This window comes from Hippoglossus hippoglossus, chromosome 6, assembly GCF_009819705.1.
Source record: "Hippoglossus hippoglossus isolate fHipHip1 chromosome 6, fHipHip1.pri, whole genome shotgun sequence".
In the NCBI taxonomy this organism is placed as follows: domain Eukaryota; kingdom Metazoa; phylum Chordata; class Actinopteri; order Pleuronectiformes; family Pleuronectidae; genus Hippoglossus; species Hippoglossus hippoglossus.
Window position 1 is genome coordinate 24,772,741 of NC_047156.1, and position 23,590 is coordinate 24,796,330.

The following is a 23,590-nucleotide window of genomic DNA, read 5'->3' on the forward strand; positions in this document are numbered from 1 at the left end:
GCAGGTGAAGGAAACAATTAAACAGGAGGATGACGTGTGGTAGCGTCCTGATGGCGTTTGTCCAGGTGGCGAGGCTATGCGGAGGAATGCATGATTGATTGATAACGGTCGCCATGCTGCTGTCACACACTCTCACCAATTCTCAGGCCACAGATTTATTTACACCAGTCCTCTGTAGACACAAACCAGGCTGTCTGGTTTACACACCCACACACACAAAATATAAACACACACACACTTGCACACAGATACAGAGCCAAACATGCACAGGCTCAAAAACACAGGAATCCGCATATAGTTGTTGGTGCCCAGGTATACAGTCCACACACATACAGGAAGACACACACACAGGTTAGGAACTCACTCATTGGCAGAACAAAACAGGAATTGAGCACAGTGCACCGCACGTCAGGCCAGTTTTATCAGGATAAGATAAGGAAACGACTCCTCTGAAGTCACTCAGTCCCATAAAGGCCTCTACACTTCCTGATGCCAGATAAAAAGCTATCCATCTCCATCCCCAGGTTCTCATCCAGACTCTTGTCTTTTCTTTATTACAGCGTGATGTATGACTTCACTGGGATGAAATCTATGTAATCCTCTTCCCTTTTGATTTGTTGCTTTGCTAAAAAGTGTAATTATATCTACCAGTAGTGGATAGCTCATAGTTTTTTTTTTCTTTGTTCCAACAAAGGAAACCACACTCACCTAATTACATAATTCCACAAGAAAAACATAAAATTTGACATTTAATAACAGAGAATCGAGTGGTAGGGATGAGAGGATGACCTCCAGTTTTCTGCTGGGAAACGGTGCATTGCTCCCCCTCACCTATGGTCACAAGCTCTAGACAGTGACCAGGTCGCGGATGCAAGCGGCCCCAAATGAGATCTCTCCATTGGGTGGCATTTCTTCAGGATACTTCCTGGGCGCCTTCCTTTGGAGGTTTACCAGGCAGGCCCAACTGGGAGGAGACCCTGGGGTTGAACTAGAACCTGCTGGAGGGACTAGATTTCCCATCTGGCCTTGGAAAGCCTCATGATCCCTCAGGAGGAGCTGGGAAGCGTGGCTAGGGAGAGGGATGTTGGGTCGCTATACTTGGCCAGCTTCATCCTCGATCTTGGTCTAGTTTGAAGTTATTCAAGCATCTCGGGTTTTAAGAAGGCTCAGTAAGAAGTAAAAACATTTAAGATAGCTGTCACTGGACTATCTGTTAAGTGGACTTTTTTGGCTAGTTTTTGTTGCAAACTATTTTATTTTGTTTTCTATGCCTTCACACTGGTGTTAGCCAGTCGCAGCAGGCATTATGTTGTCAGGTTGTCCGTCCATGAATGCAATATCTTGAGAATGGTACAAATTTTCACTTGGACATAAGGATGAACTAATTAGATTTAGACGTCAAAGGTCAAGGTCACTATGGCCTCACAAAGCAAATTTTTTGATTTGTGAGGTCAGATCTCTTGAACACTATTAATGAATCCTTTCACATTTGGCACAAACATTCATTTACACTCTGGGATCAACGTAGCCAAAGGTCAAGGTGGCCTTACAAAGTAAGTTTATGTTTTTCTTGAACATGATATCTTTCGATCCACTTGAGGGAATGTCTTCAAATTTGGTGTATACGTTTACTTTGACTTAAAAATGAATGGATTCGATTTTCGTGCCTGGAGGTTAAAGGTCAGGGTCACACTGACCTCACATCCCTGTGAATGTGATTTATCAGGACTACCCATAGGGAATTTCATTACATCTGGCACAATTCACTTTGAATCATGGATGACCTGAATAGAATTTGGTGGTCGAAGGTCACTATGGCCTCTCAAACACATTTTCTGCCTTGTGAATGTAATATCTCAGGAACATCTCAAAGGAATTCTTTCAAAACTGGCACATATGTTCATTTGGACTCACTGATTAACTGATTAGATTTCTCTTCCTCTTGAATGTGGACTCAAAATGAAGTGATTGCATTTCAGTGGTCAAAGGTCAAGGTCACAGTGATCTTATATGAATCCGTGGAAAAACATTTATGTAGAAATATGTACACAGAAACTGTACTGTTATTGTGGTAATTCTAGTTATGTTTGCAGTTATTTGGTCCTATGTAAACCTACCTGTTATTGTTTATCTTCAGTGATACTGGCTTGTTACCTTTTTAATTTACTTTTTAACGGATTTTTAAAATGTTATTAAGCTTAACATTTACATGTGAATATGTTTTTAACACAGGGATGCATTCTTGTCCGCAGATCAGTGGACAGTGCTCATGGCCAGCTGCACAGCATCTGCCAGTGAAGACAAGATCTCTCGCTGCATGGAGCTTCTGCTGTCCAGAAATGCTGATCCCAACATGGCAGACAGGTGAGGCAGGGTTACAGATGTGTCTCAGGCCAAAATGTTTATGGGTTTTTCACCACTGTCGAATTTACTGTCACACCCCTATTGATGTAGGCCAAGGAAAAACACTCCAGATTTGACCTAAACAGGGGAAGAAACAACAGAGGTGCTGGATCAAATTTCCTTTGATGACTTTCGTTATGTTTAGCTGCCATGTGGTAGCATTATGCACCACACTGCTCCATACAGAGCATATTTGTGTGTTTTTGTTTGGAATGTCCTGTTATGGCATGTGCATGTACAGACGGGTATCAGACAGACAGACAAACAATCACACACAGTGTAAGGGGTGTGCAGGAAGGATTTTGGAAGCTTTTGTACACACTTGGATGAAGCCCAGGAAGCATGGTTTTAGTACTTTGTACATCCAAATATCTAAAGGTTTAAAAACAGGCAAAATTTAGTTTTCCCTTTTAAGCATATATTATCATCCTCGCTACATGAAGTTTCGGGTATGACTGCTATAATTTCCTTGAATAAAAGTAAACTATTTACTCAACTAAATGTCACAACACTACAGTATTAAACCATGCATCTTCAGTTCCAATACCAATAAAAAACTAATGATTGAACAGGTAAAGCAAGTTTTGCAAATATTTATGTACGTTACATATTTAACAGATAGATGTTGAAATTTCAGTGAAAGACAAAAGGCGAACAGCAGCAAAGCTCACATGCAGGAGCAAATGTCCGAGTCTGAGGTTTTCCTGCCAGCCCCCTAGTAAAAACTCCGGAGAATCTCAGTGAGCCCATTTCAGAAACAACAGGATTATGTCCAACGGATTTACTGTGAGCATGTGAGGGCGTTGACATTTCTATCGCGCAACTGACGCAAAACAAAACAAAATACAAAAAGAATGCAAATATCTAAAGACGAAAAATAGGAGCCATACTCTTAGAGGACACGACAAAAAGATGTTAACTTGGAAAGAAGATAAGATTCAAGAGCTTTTGGTGATTCCGGCTGTTAAACGTCATGTCATGCATGCTCTACCCAGGTTTCACCCCTCCCCTGAAACATTGTTGTGAACTCGTCTCTTACTGGGATAATCTCTTGCTGCGTACTTCATATGTTAAATCCAAAGTCCGGAAATAATTGTACAGACATTTTCCAGAGTTCATTTCTGAAAATTGCTTAGGAAAGTTAAAGACGAAAACAAAGAAGAACACGTGGGAAAAATCTGTCTCCCTGTTAGATCTATATGTTGGCCCAGATCTAACCAGATACAAATGGTCAGCATTATGTAAATGGAAAAATTTAGGCATCCATCCATTCACTCAACAGGACCTCAAGCTCCGCTCAGCCATCGCTGCCCTCAGGACCAGCTTTCTTTTGATTAGCACAGACTGTAGCTGTCCTCAGATTAGGCAGATTAACGTCAGAAACATTCTGAAACTATCATCTGATAAAAATAAGAGTTTATGTGGATTGAATGATTAGATTTATAAAAAGAAAAGCTATTTTATGTCTGGAAGATAGAAGAGTGACACGTGTCAGAAATGCTCCGGAAACACTTCCAGAACATCGGCATCTGGATCTGCTCTCTGACACCACTTTGGCAATTAATTGAAAATTGTCTATATATATATATATATATATATAATTAAAAAATATTTCACTATATAAATAAATACAAGTGACTGTGATTTCAGCGTTTTGATGTGTAATGTGGTTTCCTGTCCTGGTGAAAAACATGGAAAATTCCATCTCATGGAAATAATGAAGGGAGGTTATTCCGTGACATCTGTGGATACGTGCTGAGTCAAAGTGAGGATACAGCCCCCAGTGGCTTTCTTATTTAGCTTTTACTAATTCCCTGCCACTCTGTCACTGCAAGAATGCCATTACATGCACGACACACAGCACCTGATGACACACGTGACACACACATTGTAGCATTAGGGAAAAATTGGCTCCTTCCCAGACAAACAATTTGAAGCAAGATAACAAGATGCAGGAGGATGCAGATGAGGATAGATGGTGAGGAGGACGGACCAACAGCTGCCAACATTCAGAGCAAAAGAAGAATATGGGGTTCATGCGGGTGCAGAGGATAAACGTCCTTCTCCTCATCGCCTGTTACGTCTGAATATGAAACCAGTGATTAACACCAGCTGCTCGTCCCTCTGTCGCTGTGTAAACACACATTCACTGTCATCTCTCAAAGTCCTACAGGAGCACGATGTGTATTCATCCACTCCTCTGAAAGCCTCTGAAACCTTACTAACCTTACTAGTGTAAGCTTAGGGCAACGACACATCAGCACAATTTCCGTTTGGGAATGTCAAAAATGCCATTTATTTGAAAGGGTATAGCTGATTTGACAGTTGTTACTTTATCTCTCAACGATGAGAAAAAATGCTAAATGGTTTTTTGTGTAATTATTATTATTTTAACTGTTTTCAATCTTTAAACAAGTTATAGAAATACTATCAGACAACCGGTATTGACACATACACACAGCTGTAGAACTGAGCTTTTAGTGCTAGTCAGATTTAATCTATGTGAAACTGAATGTCTTAAAGACTTGTGTAGAGTCTTGAAATCGAAACCTTCAAAATGATAGAAAAATGTGAAATTAGTGACAGCCAGGCCTTCTGCAGCCACACGATTAGAAAGGCCAGTATAATTACAGCTTCGAAAGAAAAATCTCTAGATTTCCTGTCATGAAATGTACAGAATTAAGACACCTCAAGAACTATCTTCACTTTCAGTGTGTCCGTGAAGACTTGTGACTTGGACTTTCCCTGCATGACCTGAGACTTCTTACTTTACTAGTTTTGGGAACAGCATCCATGTGGAATATACATTAAGAGAATAATCATCAGTCCTTTATTATACGAGAGTAGGTTATTGTCAGTGCATGAAACCAGCCAATAACATGCAGTCTGTGCATAGTTGACTCATTACCTCTGGAGAGGAGGTTATCTTTTTGTCTGCGTTTTTTTTTGGTAGTAGGATAATGCTAAACCACTCAACAGATTTACATTAAATCTTGTTGATCTGAGTAAGACCCCAAGAATGTTGGTGCAAATCCGGATCATTACCATTTTAGTTATTATTTTGACAGTCAAGATATAATACTTTTGAGTCTTTAAATATCGCCATTGTGAGTTTTTTAAGATTCACCTGACATGATTATAGACTGAGATGTAGTGTGATTGCTTTGGAACAGTGAGTCAAGGGTTTTTTTAAAAGTCATTTTTCATGCAACTTGGACACCACTAAAGATGTTTGATCTGTCTGCACATCGATCAGCTCTCTGTTTGGGAACCAGCCTTGACTCACACTCGTGCATGACAAACACACTGAAACAGTATCTGAGTGACCTTGGTACCTGTCTGGCATTAAAACACCCCCTGGGAATTTACCGTAGCACTGGACACACAGAAATGAATGACGCTACCTAACCCGTTCTCCTGAGTCAAAGAGGAAGTGACTGATTTGTAGGCACAGACGAATTTACAGGCATTTTCCACTGTTGTGTTAAGTTGTCTCATTTTATTAGAGATCCCGTCAGACATAACCTTCTGATCAGAAATGCTTTAAAATTGTTGTGATGTAATTATATAATATTTAAGTATCTCCATATTTAAATGGGACTTATGCAAAACATCAATCACCATGTTTTGGCTTCTCAACTTCTTCTCCTAAAACTTTTACTGCTTCAGAAATAGAAATAGTCATTAGCCAGTGTTAGTCCATGTATTCAAAGACCTGTTAATTAATTCCCCCGTTTCTTTGTTTACATGAATTATGGATTACCCCTTTAAATATCTCCTCTTTTCCTCTCTCTCTCACACACACACAGACAGTAAAAGCAAAGTGATGAATTGCCCCTGGACTTCCCTAACTCGTTAACTGATGTACTTTTCTCACTTGCTGTGTTTGAGTCAGAGGTGATAAGAAGTACTGTAGTAGAGTCAGTCCTTGTTCAGGTAGAAACAAACGCATGAAGGCAACAGAGGAATGATTATTAGTAACCATGTCACAGTAGTTGGCTGTTTAAGAACACACGTGTGTTTTTGTGTTGTTTTAGTAACAGGATGTCCCCCCCAACACTCTTTGTTTTTGTGCTCAAAGAATTACTCAACTGAAAAACTACAGGATCAAATACTGTGTAGATTGAAAAAACTACACCACTAGACTGAAATATGTCTGCTGGGACCACTTGTGATTGGATCTCACTTCCCTGCTCTATAGGCAAATAAAAACATACATAATTTCACTTCACAAAGACCAAATGATGTTGTTTTTACCCAGTCTGACTATATAAATGATAATTTTTGTTAGTCCACTTCAGCCCTTGAGGGTCATAAGACGTCAACGATCAGCCGACTGGTCTACATGTTGGTCTGTTCCCCATGTCAGACCCAGCTATAGATGTGTCCATTGTCGGTGTAGTGTTAAAAATCTGACAAGAGAGTTATTCCAAAATTACTAATTAACGGGGGAAAACTGAAGAAGCCTCCAGAGCAACAGAGGAGGGATCCCATTTATGGAATCAGGATGACATTATAGATTGTCAACATTAATGAAGAATATGATCTGGGAGGACATGGAGCAACTTCAGGGGCCAAAGGAAAAACAGGAGCAAACACACATATGGAGGGAGAGAGACGAGGCGGGAGCACCTGGAGGACAAAGACATCATCATACCATTTGATATTAATGAAGAAATTAAGCTACCTGTTCTAATCCTAGACATTTCAAATTTTAAACTTTTTTTGGGGGGTGGCATATTAGTCCAAAATAGACTTCCATAGACGTATCGTATAGATGTATCTGTGAATGTATGAAAGGTGTACGGTTAATTTGTTGTGATTATTTTTTGTCATGACCAGTCACTGAATGTGCTGAATCTGTGTTCCTATGTTCTAGAGATAAACATATGGTGTTTGCTGCGCCCTGGTGGTCTCTCTGTACCATTACGTCACTCCTTGTCTCCATTTCTTCGCCGTCTTTCCTCAGATCTTTCATCTTTTCTGTCATCGTGTGACATAAATTGAAATCCATTGTCTTCTCCTAACCTTTTCTCTTTTCTGCTTCCTTGTCTCTTGTCCTTTTTAGGTCACATATGACCTGTCTGATGCTGGCAGCCAGGGACGGCTACAGTAAGGTCATCAACCTGCTGGTGTCTCATGGAGCAGTCATCAATGTCCAGGATGGCAATGGATACACGGTGTGCTACTGGTTATTGTATTTTTTTGGTCAGAGCAGGTCCCTTCAGGGGGAATCTGCAGGTCGTGCTGTAGTTCTGAAAGTGCTGGATTCATTAAACTTGTTATACAATAATTAATGCAAATATTTTCAGGCTTTGTCTGTAGCAGTGCAGTATGGCAGAGAGGAGGCAGTGCTAAAGCTCCTCCAGCTCGGAGCAGACAAAACCATAAGGAACAATGTTGGCAAAAGACCTGCTGACCTGGCCATGATCTTCAAACATGCGCAGGTATCCCAAGTACTTTTATTTAATTTTTTCTTCAATGTATTTAGACACCAGATATTAGAAGTGTATCATTTCAAGTGATTACAATGCTCTAGAAAGACAAATCATGCAAGTATATAGTAATTGTGGAAAGTCAAATGAATGACTACGGGGTTGTTAAATTTTTTCTGTGATTTATTTTACTAATCTTTTTTTTGATTTCAGGAAAAAAAAATTGTTGGTGATTTAAGTATGTGTTACGTATTTTGCATCTTAGCCCACTGTGAGTTAAGTGCTTTTGCTGATGTCTTTCAAACATCTCATACTCTAACACCAGGGTGTGTCCACAGATAACGAGGATCCTGTCCTCTTCATCGCATGTCTCAATCGTGCAGCCCTTCAACTCCATGGAGGAGACCCTGTCTAAATTCTTCAAGACCAACTCTGAACCTCCTTCTTCTAAGGAAAGGTAAGGTGGGATGGGACTTGCACAAAATAGCTTTCTGGAGTTCTGGACTTTTGGAGAGAGTTGCATTAAAATGGACATAACTATCCTGGTTAAATAGGTTATCCAGGCTTTTTGCGCATCACAGTTATGAGTCTGCAAGACCATGTTGTGGCCTCAAGTTACCAAAATATGCATGCAGAGAAACTCTGATTTAGACCCATATACTGATACTGTGGAAAAAGAACACCTTATCTAGGTATCTGATCACCATCTGCTATACGTACAGGTGCATTCTCGTCTTGAGTTATTGGGGAGAAAAAAACAAAAATGTGCCTTTGTTAGCACATAAATGACAGTGAGGCTGGACAAGGAGACGTTAAAAACATGCCTGCACCAATACAAAAACAATAAATGAGCAAATTAAATAATAATAACAAAAGAATAATAATATCTCAAATGTCATTATCCATATATAAAACAGAATAGGCTCAAAACTTGGATAGTAATGTATTCATAGTCACTGAGTCAGAAAAATCGAAAAAGGAGCACAACACTGAATTAACATGAGTCACAAGAATGAGTGAAACTGCAGAAGCTGCAATGCAAACCCCAGTGCATTACATCAGATTTGTAAAAATAGCACAACTTTGAATAAATTAAGACTATCAATATGATTTCTGCTCCAGCTTGGCAACATGCTGCATTTGTTGGAACTGAATGAACATGTTTTTGCTTTACAACCATCCACTCTCCTGTTGTCAGAGCAGTATTTCATACCTCCCTGCAGCCTGAATACTTGTTGCCCCCTGTTGGATTGTCTGTGAAGCAGCAGTGCCTGTGCAGCAGGTGTTGTTGACCCACTGTTCAACCAGACATAAACAATAATAAACCTCTTGCATGAATGTTTAGTCTATTTGGGCACACCGGAGCAATTATCATCAGTCAGAAGCATTGTTTTTGAGCATGTTTGGCACCAGGAGTCACAACCTGTGGGGCTGTAAACATTATTACTGTCTATTTGTCATGTCAGCTACACAGTCGCTATACCCCAAGTGATGCATTTCACAAATTTTGAATGTCGTGAGACGAGGGGCTCATTGGTAAACCTCGCCGTTGACAACAGTCAGACTGAGGCTGCGTTTACACTGTGGTCACTCTGATGTGTCTGAACTCAGTGACACTTTAGTTGCACTCGATCCCCAAAACAGAAAGAGCTGTCTTTTGTTTTTCCCGACCCCTTCTACAGGAGGTCAAAGGTTCAAGTCAGAAACCCTGGAGCTAGGAGGGATGAAGTTCATTGCTCAAGGACACTTCAGTAGGGTAGATGTTTGCTGCTGTGAGGTCTTAAACCAAACCTTGCATTTAGAGGATGATCTCCCCTTTTCAGTGTGTTGCTGCTGAGCTTTTGAACAACTTAAAAATTACAAAAAAAAGTTTTAAAGATATGTATTTTATTTATAAAATTTGTATGCAATTATTTCATTTCAGCTCAGTGTGAGAGCCTCTACAATGTTTTGGTGTTATTTAGGTTTGTGTTTCTCTCCTCTGCTCTCTCCCTCACTGTGTGTCTTGGCCTATCTTCGCACACACAGAGTGGAAGCAATCCCAGTTGTTGAAATCCAGTCCAATAGCCATCGATAAATAGTCGTCTGTGGCCCTCACACAGATGTAATAGACTGGACTAATCATTTCCTTCGTACCGAACAAAATGATTGGTCGGTGTACGTGTCTGTCACCCGAGTTTTCACTAGTCTGCGAGTTGGAGTGACATATGCCACTGAAGAAGAGAAGATTGTCCCAGGTTAGCAAGCAAGTCAAAGAAAAGTCCACTTCTAGCAGTTGTCAGTGAGTGCACGTTCATCTGTTTTGGGGGCGTAGCTTTAACGCTGTGGCCGATCCGAGGGATTGGGATGTATTGGTTGCATTTTTTCAAAGTGAAGCCAGCTCTGTTGTTTCAAATCCATTTATAACCAAAAGTCTGAAATTCAGAGCAAAATATCTCACAATTTGATGACTGCCAGGATGCCAGTTAACTGATGTCTGGGAAGTACTGTAAGTCCCGGCCAGAGCACTAGTAGCTCCTCTACTGTTACAGCATTTACCCCTCAAATTAGGAGAAATACTGGTGTTTGTCTAATTCTCATCCCAGCTCATTCATACTGTGGAATAAGTCAAGATTTTCAAGTCTCTGCCCTCCTCAGTGTCACCAAGCTTGATGACCTCGGGATCCTCCTACACGGTCTTGATCTCGGCTACCTCACTGACATCATGACTGTAAGTACTGGTTGCATGCGATAATATGACTTCAGTATCATGTATATTTTTGTACGCGCTACGCCTGTCACTGATGTTCGAGATTTCCAAAGTGGTGAGCAGAGATATGCTGTTAAACAAAGTTCAGTGTTGTGGGTGAGATACAGCAACCCCGACTGTTGAACACAGCTGCACCATGGACAGAATGGAATTTTAATTCTTAGGAACATGTCATAAATGACTCGCTAACATATTTCACATAGCGGTTCATAGTGGATCCAGTGTGTTGGATTGACTTGGCTTGTAATAAACTGAGGGTCAGCCTAAGTGTTAGTGCCGATCTGATATTGGAGGACTGGGTTTGATTGGTACCAGTAGATTGTTGTCATTGTATTCATGCAGGTACATCTGTTTCAGGTGGTGGGCTCAGGAGCAGCTGTAGAAGTTTTGATTCGGTAAATGCTGAGTGATGTTTTCTTTTTCTTACTCGATGCATAGGAAAATGACATCACCTGGAGCAACCTGTTGACCATGGAGAAGGAGGACCTGGAGAAGGTAGAGGACGACAGTAACATCTGTGCATCTGTCAGCTCTGTTGCTCATTGCCAGGCTTGACCCTGAAAGAGACAAGAGTAGATACTCCCGTCAAAGCTTTTTCAGGCCTGTCAGTAGAAAGAAGTTGCGAGAGCTTAAACTAATGACCAGTGATAGCAGTGTATTTTAGAATCACTCTTTAAAGAGCTCGAATTTAGGAGATTTACGTGTCTGTATTTTTAATTTGGTTTTACTATAATAGGTTTTCATGCTGTTCAAAAGCTTATTATTTGCCTCATATCGTACATTGCTGCAGTGCCTCTTTTTAACCACAGACTGAAATGTTGTTCTTTAGTTCTTGGCCTGCCTCCCAAAAATTCAGTCTGTTCTGATTGGTCAGCTGAGCTATTCTTTTTGATCAACTTTTCAAAGCGTGTTTCAACTCTTGAAAAAAACGTGGGAGACCACAGACATAATGACAGATTTAACCAATTTTTAATCTTATAATCTTCAGAACTCACACACTGGATGATTTGCCCAGAACTTAAGACCACACACTTGCTGTTTGGTGGTTGGCATTACTGCCACCTTCTGAACTGGAGTGTGGAAAACAAACTGCAGCGAAAAACAAAAACTAAAAATAAACTGGATGTAGTCATGACTAGAAGGTAGCAGATAATCGGCACCGACTGACCTCCGCTCTGAAACATCCCGCCGATTGTCGGTCCTAAATCAGCCCGATTATCCTCGAGTGTGCAGCAGCTTTTACACAGAGGCCTCCTCCTCTGATTGGCTGTAAACACAGCTCTATAGCCACAGTAACAACAGTGTGGGTTCTGCTGTTTCAATATGAGCCTAAGGATATTGAAAGTCACCTATGTAAACAACAAACAATGTTGCAATGGATTTAGTAGTAACATAGCAGAATGTGGGCACTTTCAAACTATATATTAGTAAACATAATCTTCAAATGTGTCATAAGAGGTAAAAAAAAGTAAAATGGGTGCATCTGGTTTGCTTGACCTGGTCCACATGTGGGACATTATGTCAAAAGCATGTCGCAGTCAAAATAATGGACATAAATGCACAATGTAGCTGTTACAAATAAGAATACTGAAGAATACATTTGTCACATATTTCTGAACATATAAATGTTAACAGATTTTTCTATTTGTCAGATTGGTATCACAGACCCGGTGCACCAGGAGAAGGTGCTTAGTGCTGTGCACAAGATGGACCTGGACAAAGTGGACCTGGACACTATAGACCTACTGGAAGCTACAGACAGTGGGTAGGATACCACCTCTCATTGCACAGCAGGCCTGTGGCAAGTAACACAAGTGTGTGCTCAACAAAACCTTAAGGCCTAAGGACCGTTAGAAGGCTCTCAGTGAAAACTGTGAGTACGTTGGAGTACTCCTTTTCAGAAAAAACATAATAGATTAGAATAACAAATAACCTGATCAGACTTTACAGTCTCTTCACCTGACCTTTTGTTGGTTCCATACAATCTTAACATAAAAGCATTTTAGTTGCGTGTGGTAGGACATTTGTAGTGTTTGAGAATTTGTACTGTAATTGAAAGTCCATGTATTTGTTTAATTTAGCTAGGAATGTCTGATAAGGTGTCTGTAGCAAAAAAAAAAGTATTCAACAAACACTCTGCACAAGCCAGAAAGAAAGTTGACAGTAGTAGCACAAATTTAAACACTTGTCAGCCACACACCTTAAAACCTTCCCCACATCCAGCCCTCCTCCATCTCCCTGTAATGCTCCATCTGTCCTCCTCCTCTGAAAGTCGTCCATCAGCCCTATGAGCATCTCACTGTCCTATCTCCGTATCCCCTCCCCCATCGCTGTAGCCAAGACTTGAGCCAGGCCCTAATGGTTTAAGCGGAGCTGTAAAGATTTGTAAGGTGACAGGCGATGGGAGGTTGCGATGAGCCCGCGGCGTGGGCCAAACTGAGCCATTTCACTGCACCCCATCACTTCATGAATCCTCAGCAAAACTGGACTCACTAGCTTCACCACCCTCGCCTGCTGGATGAGCAACTGTCCAATAAAATGAATGGCAGGTTAAGGATAGGGATGGGAATTCTGAACTCTTAATTAGCTCTTTCAGAATCTACACATAACACTGAAAAATGGAAATTAGTCAAAAACATTTTTAGAAACATTTTGATACGTCAGGGACCTGTGAATACAACTATGACGTACAAGGTGTTTCCATTTTGATACAATTAAGTCTCTGTCACCTAATGGCAGTGCACCTGATTGGACCTGCACCTGTGGAGCTTTATCACATACTGTGCTGGAGGGGGGTTCAGATTCTAGTCATGTCCAGGGACTCTTGTAAGAAGGCAGCTTTTTGGAATTCTTAGGATGGAAACCCTAGAGCCTATTGGTGAAGCTAAAGCTAAAGTGACAAGTAAGTCATAAGTGTTGATATAATTAAGACCCTAGATGTTGTTGGGTTGTGATGTCTTTGTAAAGAGGCTTCTCTGATGCCACGTGCAAAACACCGCCTATCGACTGCATTGTGGCTTCTTGATCCAGTCCCCTGAGTTTGCGCTCTGGCTGATATGATTTGTATGTTTTTAGTGAGTAAAGTATTAACTTTTTCTAGCTTTTCATTGACAAAATATCAGCCAATATGGTTTGTCTATATATTTTGGATTCATTGGACCACGAATTTCAACATTTTCCATGATGTCTTGTAGCTAAGTATGAGGTGTTTGTGTCTTTAAAAAGTTTTTAGACCAGCTTTCCAGTTCAGGATGCATGAAAAACACAAGCAACACTGTTTTTTGATCCATATATTAATTAGATTTTTTACTTTGTTTGTTTATCGAGACAATAACACTTAATTACTTCCTTAATTACTTGATTACAGAAAGCAATGATAGATAAATAAATAATCAGGGCTCAATTCTAACTTTTTACGTTGGGTGCCCCGGTGCCCAAACTTTTCAATTCTGGCTGGCAGTCTGGCTGGCAGTGGCAAGAGGAGAGACCGCAGGAGCTGGGGGAAGCCGTCCTCTTATCCTGCAAGCGTGGAGGCTGGAACCAATCAGCTCCCTGGAAACAAACCTACCCACTCACAGTCAATCATCCACTCAGTCAGTCATTGAGCCAGACATACCTGAAACATATCACACACAAGCATCACAGCAGAGAGAGAGAGAGGGAGAGAGATCCACACCACAGGCACAGTAGATAAAAGCACATACACCGATTTATAGAACATTTCACACGACCTCAGGGTCGTAACAGGAGGGATGCAAGGAAGAGAATGTGTCCGTGCACATTCCTCCTAAGAACGTTACTGTTCGAGACCAGCGATTACGCTTTATTTCTTGTGACGTGCCGTGTCGCTGTGCTCAGTACGGAGTAACGGCGACGTTACTCTGTATGGAAACTCTGTTGTGAAACTCCGAACTGTAACTCGGGACGTTACTCCTACATTGGCCGACTGTCCTGCTAAAACTTGAACAAACATGAGGACGGTGTAACTTACCGTTCATAAACATCCTGTTGTAACCAACTGTAAATATGTGGCTGGTCTTCTATAACTGTATCCTGTGACTTTCAGCTTTGTTTACCATTGTCAATGCGCCAGAATGAGACTGGTGATAGGCCTGGTCGCGTGTCACTCAAAATGCAGTCAGCCAATCAGGAGGGGCTCAAGAGCCAGACATAAACAGCCTGTTCTGTCTGCAGCTCCAGAGAGAGGCAGAAGAGAGGACATGGAAATACACATTGCAGCAGTTTTTTTGACTTTAAACAACTGATATATCATCTTAGGGGACCAATACCCTAACCCTAACCCTCAAATTAAATCCCAGAAAGGTGTAAAATATGGGCCCTTTAAGTGTAAAGTGAGGGCAGGTCAGCAGGACTGTGGGGCAAGGACACTCAGACAGAGACTCTGACACGGTACAAACCATCCGCTGTTTCTGGATCAGAGCTAATCGTTTTGCTTAAGCGGTCCGTCGTGAAAACCCTGTATTCCCTTTTTGTCGCCACTGTTCGACATATACAGCCTCTCCTCTACAATACTATGCAAAAGCTTTTTGGCGTTAGTTTGTATTATCAATTAACTGAGACACTTCCATGATAGTATGGTGTGATGGATAAAAATCTAAACATCTATAGCTCATACATTTGCTGTATAGTATTGTATGTTTTAATTCAACAGAGAGGAACTTGTTATGAACTTGAAGCCCTTGTAATGAGGAGAAGTTGGATGGATTTCTTTTTTAATTGAATTGAATTTTCTTCTGTTAATAAATTAATACAAAATGTTTAACCACTAGCAGCACTACAAGGCAAGGATTTTAAGAGTATAAATGTGTCGTTAGTATCTTGTGCATGTGTGTATGCACACAGATAACCTCACTTGGTCTTGCAGATGTTTCTCGCTCTTCCACTGATCAACAGTTGGTGGCGATAACGTATCAAATAATGTTGCAATGTGGCAACAAAGGCATGAATGAGAATGCCTGGAAGCAAACATCAGCTTCGGGAATTGTATTCAACATGTTCATTAGGGGCGGCTGTGGCTGAGTGGTAGAGCGCTCGTCCTCCAACCAGAAGGTCGGCAGAATAAGTGCTGCTAATAGAATGAATATGAATGTGTGGGAGAATGGCAAACTGTAATGTAAAGCGCTTTGAGTGGTCATCAAGACTAGAAAAGCATTATATAAATACAAACCATTTACCATTAGGCCTTTTTCGTGAGAAACCATAATTTTAAACATAACTGTGTACCAAAAATATTCCACTTGTCACTTAAAGAAGTTGCCCTAGGTAGATTTAGATCATCCTGGGACATTTACACACACTGACACCTCCAAAGGAAGTTGTAGAAGTGACTGAAATATTGCTGCTCTGTAACTGCCATTAAAAGATTTTGTAGTGAAAGTAAATAGGTGTCACTGTTCTCTCAGCTCATTGAGAAATGCACTTGCTGCTGGAAAAGAGCAGGTATCCCCTGTTGACTCTTGCTGGATGAATATAGTTGACAACAAAGTGGCAGACATGCACCATGTAGCAGCATTTCCACATAACATAACGTCTTATCCATCTGCAATCCCCTCCATGATCTTCCCACCGGGGGCCCATCATCACTCTCTGCTCCCTAGATAAACTAACAGCAGGGAGAAGGGAGGTGAGGGTGCAGCACAGGCTGACTGACAGTGTTTACTCGCCCCTCTGACAGAGTGTGAGGAGGGCTGGGACGGCTGGCTGCCCAGTCCCCTCACACAGGGAAATGTACCATTTAGATAAGAGCTATCAATATCCCACAGGACCAGGGGATGGGAAGAGAGGGACGGGAAGGTTGATGAATATAAATACCTAATTATTTAAGGTGGCTGTTTTCAGGGAGGGATGACAGCCTGAGTTAGCAGGGGGAGAAGGCTCGGCCACCTGCTCAGTTTTCTGTAGGGTTTGGTGAGGTGGTCTCATGTACGATGTTAATGCAAAGTTTGGTTCAAGCCATCAATCTGTCTGCCCTGTCATTGCTGGGCATCTTCAGCTGGCCTCGCCTTGTGTTTTTGATGTGGGCATATCCTTTTTAACATGGTAAACCGCCTGACCTCGTTCTTTAAGTGTCTACAGTGTGTTTTGGAGACTGGGTTTAGCATTTGAAGTTGTAATCACAATTTGAGAAATTATTAACTGAAGCAATAACTAACTGTAGTTAAATTTTAAATAATGCCACACCCATGATAATAACCTTTTTAAATCACTCTACTGTTTATTATTATGATCAACTGATCAATTGTTTATATTCTCTGGAAATTGAAGTGACACCTTTTATACTAGAATGTCACTCAGTAGAGTGCATACTTCCGCCAAAACCAAGGGGAAATGAATTTTTTGTGATATGAATCGCATATGCTATTTAATTCTTTCTTCTCCATGACTTGTTTGTATTTTGCAGGAGTGAGGAGCTGCATACCTTCCTAATAAGTGTGCATCGTCAGTGCTGCTACCTAACAGAGACGATTCAGGACGTCATCAACCGTTTTCCTCGCCAAGCCTCTCAGGTACTCATCATCTGTGTTGGTGCTCCTGTTTCAGGGACAGTCCAGTCCTTTGTAGCTATTTTGGCAACAAAAGTAATTTGGTGCAGTTAATTTAAGGGGGCACTGCATTTAAACTATGAATAAATTCTGGAGTGGAAAAACCAGTTAACTTAAAAAAGCATAGCTACTAGTCTAAATTAAACAAAATGAAATCACATATTTTTTTGACAGATTTAAGGCTGGATAATGTCCCTCGCCTGGATGAGGGTGCCTTCATGAGTGCATCTTCTGTCTGCTAATGTCTTTGTTGCTCCATTTGTTCCTCTGTCCATCTCACCTGAAATCGAGGGAGATTTGTAAGCTGGCTCTTGGTCTCTGTCTGTCTGGTCCATGTAGCTGGTTTTCTCCCTGGACTCAAAGAAGGAGGCTCAGTCCATGTGCAACCAGCTGGTGGTCCAGACTAAAGACCTACAGAAGGAAGTCACCTGCCTTCATAGTCTGCTATGCCAGGTCAACACACACACACACACACACACTCCATGACATCAGATGACATTCACATTACATTGATTTCCTGGAAACTCACTCTCACACTGCCCATAGTTACTACTTGCCTAACGGAAAACTAACCTTAACCTGAACCTAAACCTAAACCTAGTATAATTGTGATTATGTAGAGTTGCTGCTTTTACCCACAAGGAAGACAAGTCCCCATAGTCTGACTGTGTAAACAGATTTAGGTCCCTACTACATAATATCTGACACATGCACGCATGTTCTTGGATTCTTACTAGTATTTCATTATCCATTTTTTATTCACCAAAATGATTGAATCACAAACCATGAAACAGTTGTAATACAGGCTCACTGCACAATATTAATTCACTTTCCAATCTTTGCAACGATCGATTAGATTAAACAGCATGTTTTTACACTACACACAATACTATAGTCTTAACTGCAGACTTCTTAGACAGAGAGAAATGTATTTCTGGCCGAACATTTATCTTTGAGTTGTGAGAAAGGATAAGACACTGTTGCTGATAGGCTGATGTGTGATAGGTTGATATAAGTTGTTACTATTTTTCCTGCTGATGATGATATTGTTCAGGCTTGAACACATTCATACTTCATACATCAATTTACATTCCTGCCTCACACTGTTGACTGTTACGCTGAGAGCTTCGCTCTTACTACCAAGGACTAAAAGCAACATGACCAGAACATAGTGTGTATGTTCGATGTTGTTGTATATGATTTCTGACAAGCTCCAACAGGTATGTGTGGGGGTGCTGACATGTGTGCACCTGACTCTGTCTGTGTGTGCACGTCCAATGGGCCTGTGTGTGTGTTTGCATTTGTATTCCAAGAGGAGAGAGTCATTCCTGACAGGGCAGAATCCTCACAGCCCATAAGTCAGCACCGCTGTGACATCGACCTGTCAGCACACAGACAATGAGGCGGAGGGATGAGGGGACTGATGGGAAGGCGAGGGTGGGTGCAGAGGGAAGCGAGCAGAAGACGCCGGTTGGCGGGGTGAGGGAGTTTAAGAGGGGAGAAAGGGTGTATGGGTAGAGGTGGGGGTATGAGGTGAGGAAAGGAGGTGGGATAGTAGGAGATAGAGGTGCGTGCGTTTCGATAGCAGTGTTGAGGAGGTCCTTGGTTCTGTCGGACAGGAATCTGACGGCCAATGGAGCCCATTTGGAGCCACTGGCTCCAAGCCCTGATAGAAGGGGCTCCTCACACAAACACACAAAATCTAACCTTATCTATGGGAGCTTGTCTTTTGAAACATAGACAATCACTGTATCTGGTGGAGCTCTCACTACACAAACTGACACACACTTTTGTGGATCTTGGCACTGCTTTGAGAACAGAACCAGTTGATTCCTTTTTAATAACTTAGATAGAAAAAAAACAATAACATCTAAACCCAGTTAAGTTTTGTGTGATTCCTGTTACAATGGTAGGAAAAGCGGACCAGTAAGTAAAGTCGCACTGTGAATGAAGACAGTTATTAAATATTCAGTAGGGAGGATAGGCAATATTATCGCGCGGCTGTGGCTGAGGGGTAGAGTGGTCGTCCTCCAACCTGAAGGTCGGCAGTTCGATCCCCAGTCTTCCCAATCTGCATGCCGAAGTGTCCTTGGGCAAGATGCTGAACCCTGAATTGCCCCTCATAGAACAACAAAGTGCTGCTAATAGATGCACTGTATGAATGTGTGTGTGAATGGGTGAATGTAAAACTGTTCTGTAAAGAGCTTTGAGTGGTCATCAAGACTAGAAAAGCGCTATATAAATACAAAACCATTTATCGTCTGATGAGAATGAGACTTTCACAGACATATTTTTTGTTTGTAGTCCACGTTAGTCCAAATTATGTTTATTTACTTAATTGAAGTTCTATTTATTAATATACATTTTATATTTCAATATGTTTTCTTTCAATTAATAGTTAATATATACATATCAGTTTATTCAGTATCAGATTTGTTTTACTCCCTCTTATTGGAGGGTTGAATCAATAGGCCTATTAGTCAGGCTCTAATTCTGACTTTTAGCGGCCTTTGTCCATAATTAACAGAAACTGCCACACCAACCAGCCTCCAGCTTTCAGTGGGTATACATTCTTCATTCTTACAATGGTGATGAATGTTCTAGATTTGAAAGTTTTTTGCTTTTTTTAAGCAAACGTGCTGATATTTTCTACAGTGTCTTCATAAAGTATTCAAAGCCCTTCACTATTTACAGAGTGTATTTTAGATTTAATCTTCAATGGATAAAGTTGCAAATTAATTAAAGATCAACAAATGAAATCTCATCTCATTTACCCAGTAAATGGTTGTTAGATGCAATGTCTTCTTGGTTTCTGATGTGTCAGCACACGTCTGTGTATATAAGTTCCCACGATTCACAATACATGTACCAAAACTAGGACATGAAGTCAAGGAAACTCTGTTAGACCTCTGATAAAACTTTCCGGAAAGTTGCAGATCAGGAGAAGCGTAAAAAAACATCTCTGAAGCTTTGAGTATTTTCACAGGCACAGTGGCCTCAGTAATTGTATAAAAGGAGGAGTTTTAAACCACAGAAACATGTTGGTGACTAGTGAAATAACATGGAACCGCTAACAGCTACAGAGCTACTCAGGAGTTGGTGGTATAGACTGTAAAGTGAATATTGCACATAACAGTTTAGCTTATTCTACAAAGATGATCTAAAATGTCATGCTTCTTCTGAGAAGTCGTGTGGCTGTGGCTGTGATATTTCATCACTAAGCTGTTAGGTGTCATTGTGTGGGCCACACTGAGCATGGACAAGAGGAAGAAAAGAAGAGTTGTCTGGGGAGATAGTTGCCAAGCTTGGTCAAGATTAAGGCTACAAGAGCATCTCCAAGCTGTTCCTGTTCCTGTCACCACAGCTGCTGATGTTGGTAGTTTTGTGTGGGTGCTTGTTACTTTTTCCACTTTCAACTTATTTCAGACAAAGCTGTAGATTTATGGAAGGGTGCCAATCATTTTGGCAATGTCTGTATATTGTGTCAGCTGTGTGCATGCATGAAACAAACAAAATGAAGACCTATACTCCACAGGGTACCAGCTCTATTCAGTAACATTAAGTGCTGTCGCAGTATAGAGGTAAGAGTCATTGAACCAGATAAATATGTAATATAAAAGTAATCAAACTTGTGATCTACATCCTGGAATGTGACTATAAAAACCCTCCAATTGGCAGTTAGTTGAGTTGAGTTCAGTTCAGATGTTTATTATCCCAGGTGGGAAACTTGGCTCACTGTCAGATGCACAAGGTAAATCAATACAGTGCAGAATAAAAAATAGTATGTACATAAATACAACGTGCACACTGTAATTCCCCAATGCATGATTCTTTATTAACAGCCCTGATCAGGGACAAATGGACCAAAGAGCCCAGTTGCCCCCGAACACCTTTATAATGCTGTTTTTTCATTCACGTCATTGGCTTTAAAATGTGTCTTCCAATGCTGTGGCCTGAGATGCAGGAACATCTTACGTTTTTGTTGAGCTGTTGAAATCATTCCTGTCGGTTGTAATTTCATTGATCCAAAACAGAGCCTAGGCTGGGAATGTGTTTTAAAGCACCTGGTAAAGTAATCATTGTGCCAAAGCTATTGATAAGTTATAATCTATTGACAACCATATTAACTATATACAGCATATATAGATGTTGTGGTTATTTATTGGGTTAGCAGACTTTAAATGTTGCTGTTAGTCCTAAATTTGTTTTGTGAGTTCAAAGAAAAGCATGGCAATAGTTCTGGTCCTGCATGGTGTCAGCCAATCAGAATCCACATACTCTTCATTCACTAATCCCATTCAGTAAGTCACTGTAATATGGTGTGTTTGATGTTCCGCCCTCCTTACAGCTAATACATCTTGGAAAAACAATGACATGACATTGCTGTCTGTAAAAGTGTCTTTTTTTGATAAACCAGAAGATGCAAAAAATACAAATGTCATAAGTAATAATTAAAGTTGATTTAAACTTTTTGCAATAACATTCAATTTAATTCTGATATATATGGTAAGTATTTTGTCTTTGTTGAAGAGAAGACAGAAAAGGTCAAATGCAATGTCCCCAGTGTGATTCAGGGGCAATTTCACTCAGCACCCAAACCACCAGGTCACCGATTACATTGCAGTACACTGCACTGAAAAATGGGTTACCATACTGGTTACATAACAGCTTGGCTTCTTCTCCGTGATAATGGCAGCCAGACTCATGGGTATTGTAGTATTTTGACCTGTCCGCCTTACCAAATGGACAAAATAGGAACAATTTAAAACTAAGCGTAACATAACCCTAAAGGATTTGTGACATGAAAGTATTGTTTTTAACATTGAGGATAATGAATGAGTACAGAATGAGGAAAAACCTTTCTGGAAGCAGGGTCCCCTCACTTTTAAACCATATCAAGTCTGTATTAAAGTTACATTTAAGTCCTGTCGGAACAATCTCTTAAACATCGTCCTCATTGGTGATGTCAGTATTCAGGAAGTTGGTACAAATCTGGGTCCACTGCCAAAGTTCATGAGCCACATTTGCCGTGAGAGCTTGAACTATTAGTATCACCCGACCCACATGACAGGAATTCAGCGTCACACTCTGAGTTGAGAAATCAGGAAGAGCATTATTCGTCTGTGACTTGACCAAGAACCGACTCTCTGTATGGAGAGATTTGGCACAGGAACCTTTGGTGACTAAGGTTAGCGAGTCATGCAGTGTTGGTAGGCTGCGACCAGACATGCCCTCACCATTAAAAATGAACTGGTCTCTGTTGGATTTCCCACCCAACAGTAACTGAGCTCATATTTCCCATCCAGTCAGGCTTTAATTGGCCTGAAACTGTCTGATCAGTAAAGTACGGGACTGGATTAAAATGACCTGTAACCCTGCTGCTTCCTGCATGAGGTCACTCTGCCCTAACCACAGGGGTTGGTGTGTGTTGTAAGGTCCATTCATCCGTGTTTGTGTGTTTCCCACGTGATTCTTTCTCTGACCTCTTCCCTCAGATGAACGAAGCCGGAGATTGCTGTCAGCTTCCTCAACCTGGTTCCCACGGCAACTGGAAGATGCAGTACCTCACCAGAGTTACCCTGAGCGCACTTGGAGCCACCTTTCTCGTGCTCCTCTACAAAGCTGCACGTGGATACGTTTACCTTTAGATGTACAGGAATGTTCATCATTTTGTGTTTGATTCATGTGCTTTAATTGTTTTATTATAATTGTAAAAGAGTTATGTTTTAGGACAGTGTTTGACAGGACGGCTCATTTTTACTTTTGCTGCAGTTTCCCGTTTTGCAGTTTGTCACTGAGTTAATGTCTTAATTATTTTTAGATTATTTTGTATTTTAAGCGTTTAAGTGGAAATTAAAGTTTCTTTTGAGGAGCATTTTCTGGTATGGTCTAACCCTGACTAAGATTGAAACCAGGATATTGTATTCTCTGTTTCTGTGAATGAATTCCTCTTGAAGTGCAAGTTCTGATTTTAGTCTATATAATGAAGTGTTGTTTTTTTGTTGTTTTTTTTTGCTAATCATTATCAGGCCTTGAGTTTACATGAATATTTTGTAAAATATGCTTTAAGTAAGTTGAGAAACTTGATAGGAGTTCAACTTCAGTTTGCAGCAGGTGGAAACAGAAAGTCTGGTTCTCTCCAAAGATTTAAAAAACGGAAAACTATCAACAGCAAAAGCCCACTAACATGTTGTTTTCCATTTTATTATTTGTACAAACTTATTTCTTTTTTGTCATTTTCTAGGGAGCTATGTGCTGGAAGAATCTTCACATAGAGATTCAGCAATAATTACATTTCAGTTTAGGTGTTTACTGTTCAAACATAAAACGGTGTCTGTCACTTGGTGAAATGCTTTTTTCAAGTTTGTAGAGCGATGAATTGTTTTGGGCTTTTCACTATTGAATTGCTTTGCAACAAAAATAGTTTAACGATAAAGTCC

The 23,590-nt window shown here is 40.7% G+C and overlaps 1 protein-coding gene across 1 annotated transcript in view; it reads left to right on the plus strand.

The window, feature by feature from the left end:
* asz1 (ankyrin repeat, SAM and basic leucine zipper domain containing 1) overlaps positions 1 to 23,025 on the plus strand; it is a 29,745-nt gene extending 6,720 nt beyond the window's left edge. The window contains exons 4-13 of the mRNA XM_034587824.1: positions 2,253 to 2,364; positions 7,472 to 7,583; positions 7,716 to 7,850; positions 8,177 to 8,295; positions 10,476 to 10,548; positions 11,026 to 11,082; positions 12,240 to 12,352; positions 17,009 to 17,114; positions 17,490 to 17,603; positions 22,646 to 23,025. Of these exons, the coding sequence (XP_034443715.1) occupies positions 2,253 to 2,364; positions 7,472 to 7,583; positions 7,716 to 7,850; positions 8,177 to 8,295; positions 10,476 to 10,548; positions 11,026 to 11,082; positions 12,240 to 12,352; positions 17,009 to 17,114; positions 17,490 to 17,603; positions 22,646 to 22,798 (1,094 nt within the window). The 3' untranslated portion in view covers positions 22,799 to 23,025. The remainder of the gene's footprint in view (positions 1 to 2,252; positions 2,365 to 7,471; positions 7,584 to 7,715; positions 7,851 to 8,176; positions 8,296 to 10,475; positions 10,549 to 11,025; positions 11,083 to 12,239; positions 12,353 to 17,008; positions 17,115 to 17,489; positions 17,604 to 22,645) is intronic.
* Positions 23,026 to 23,590: the final 565 nt, after the last annotated feature.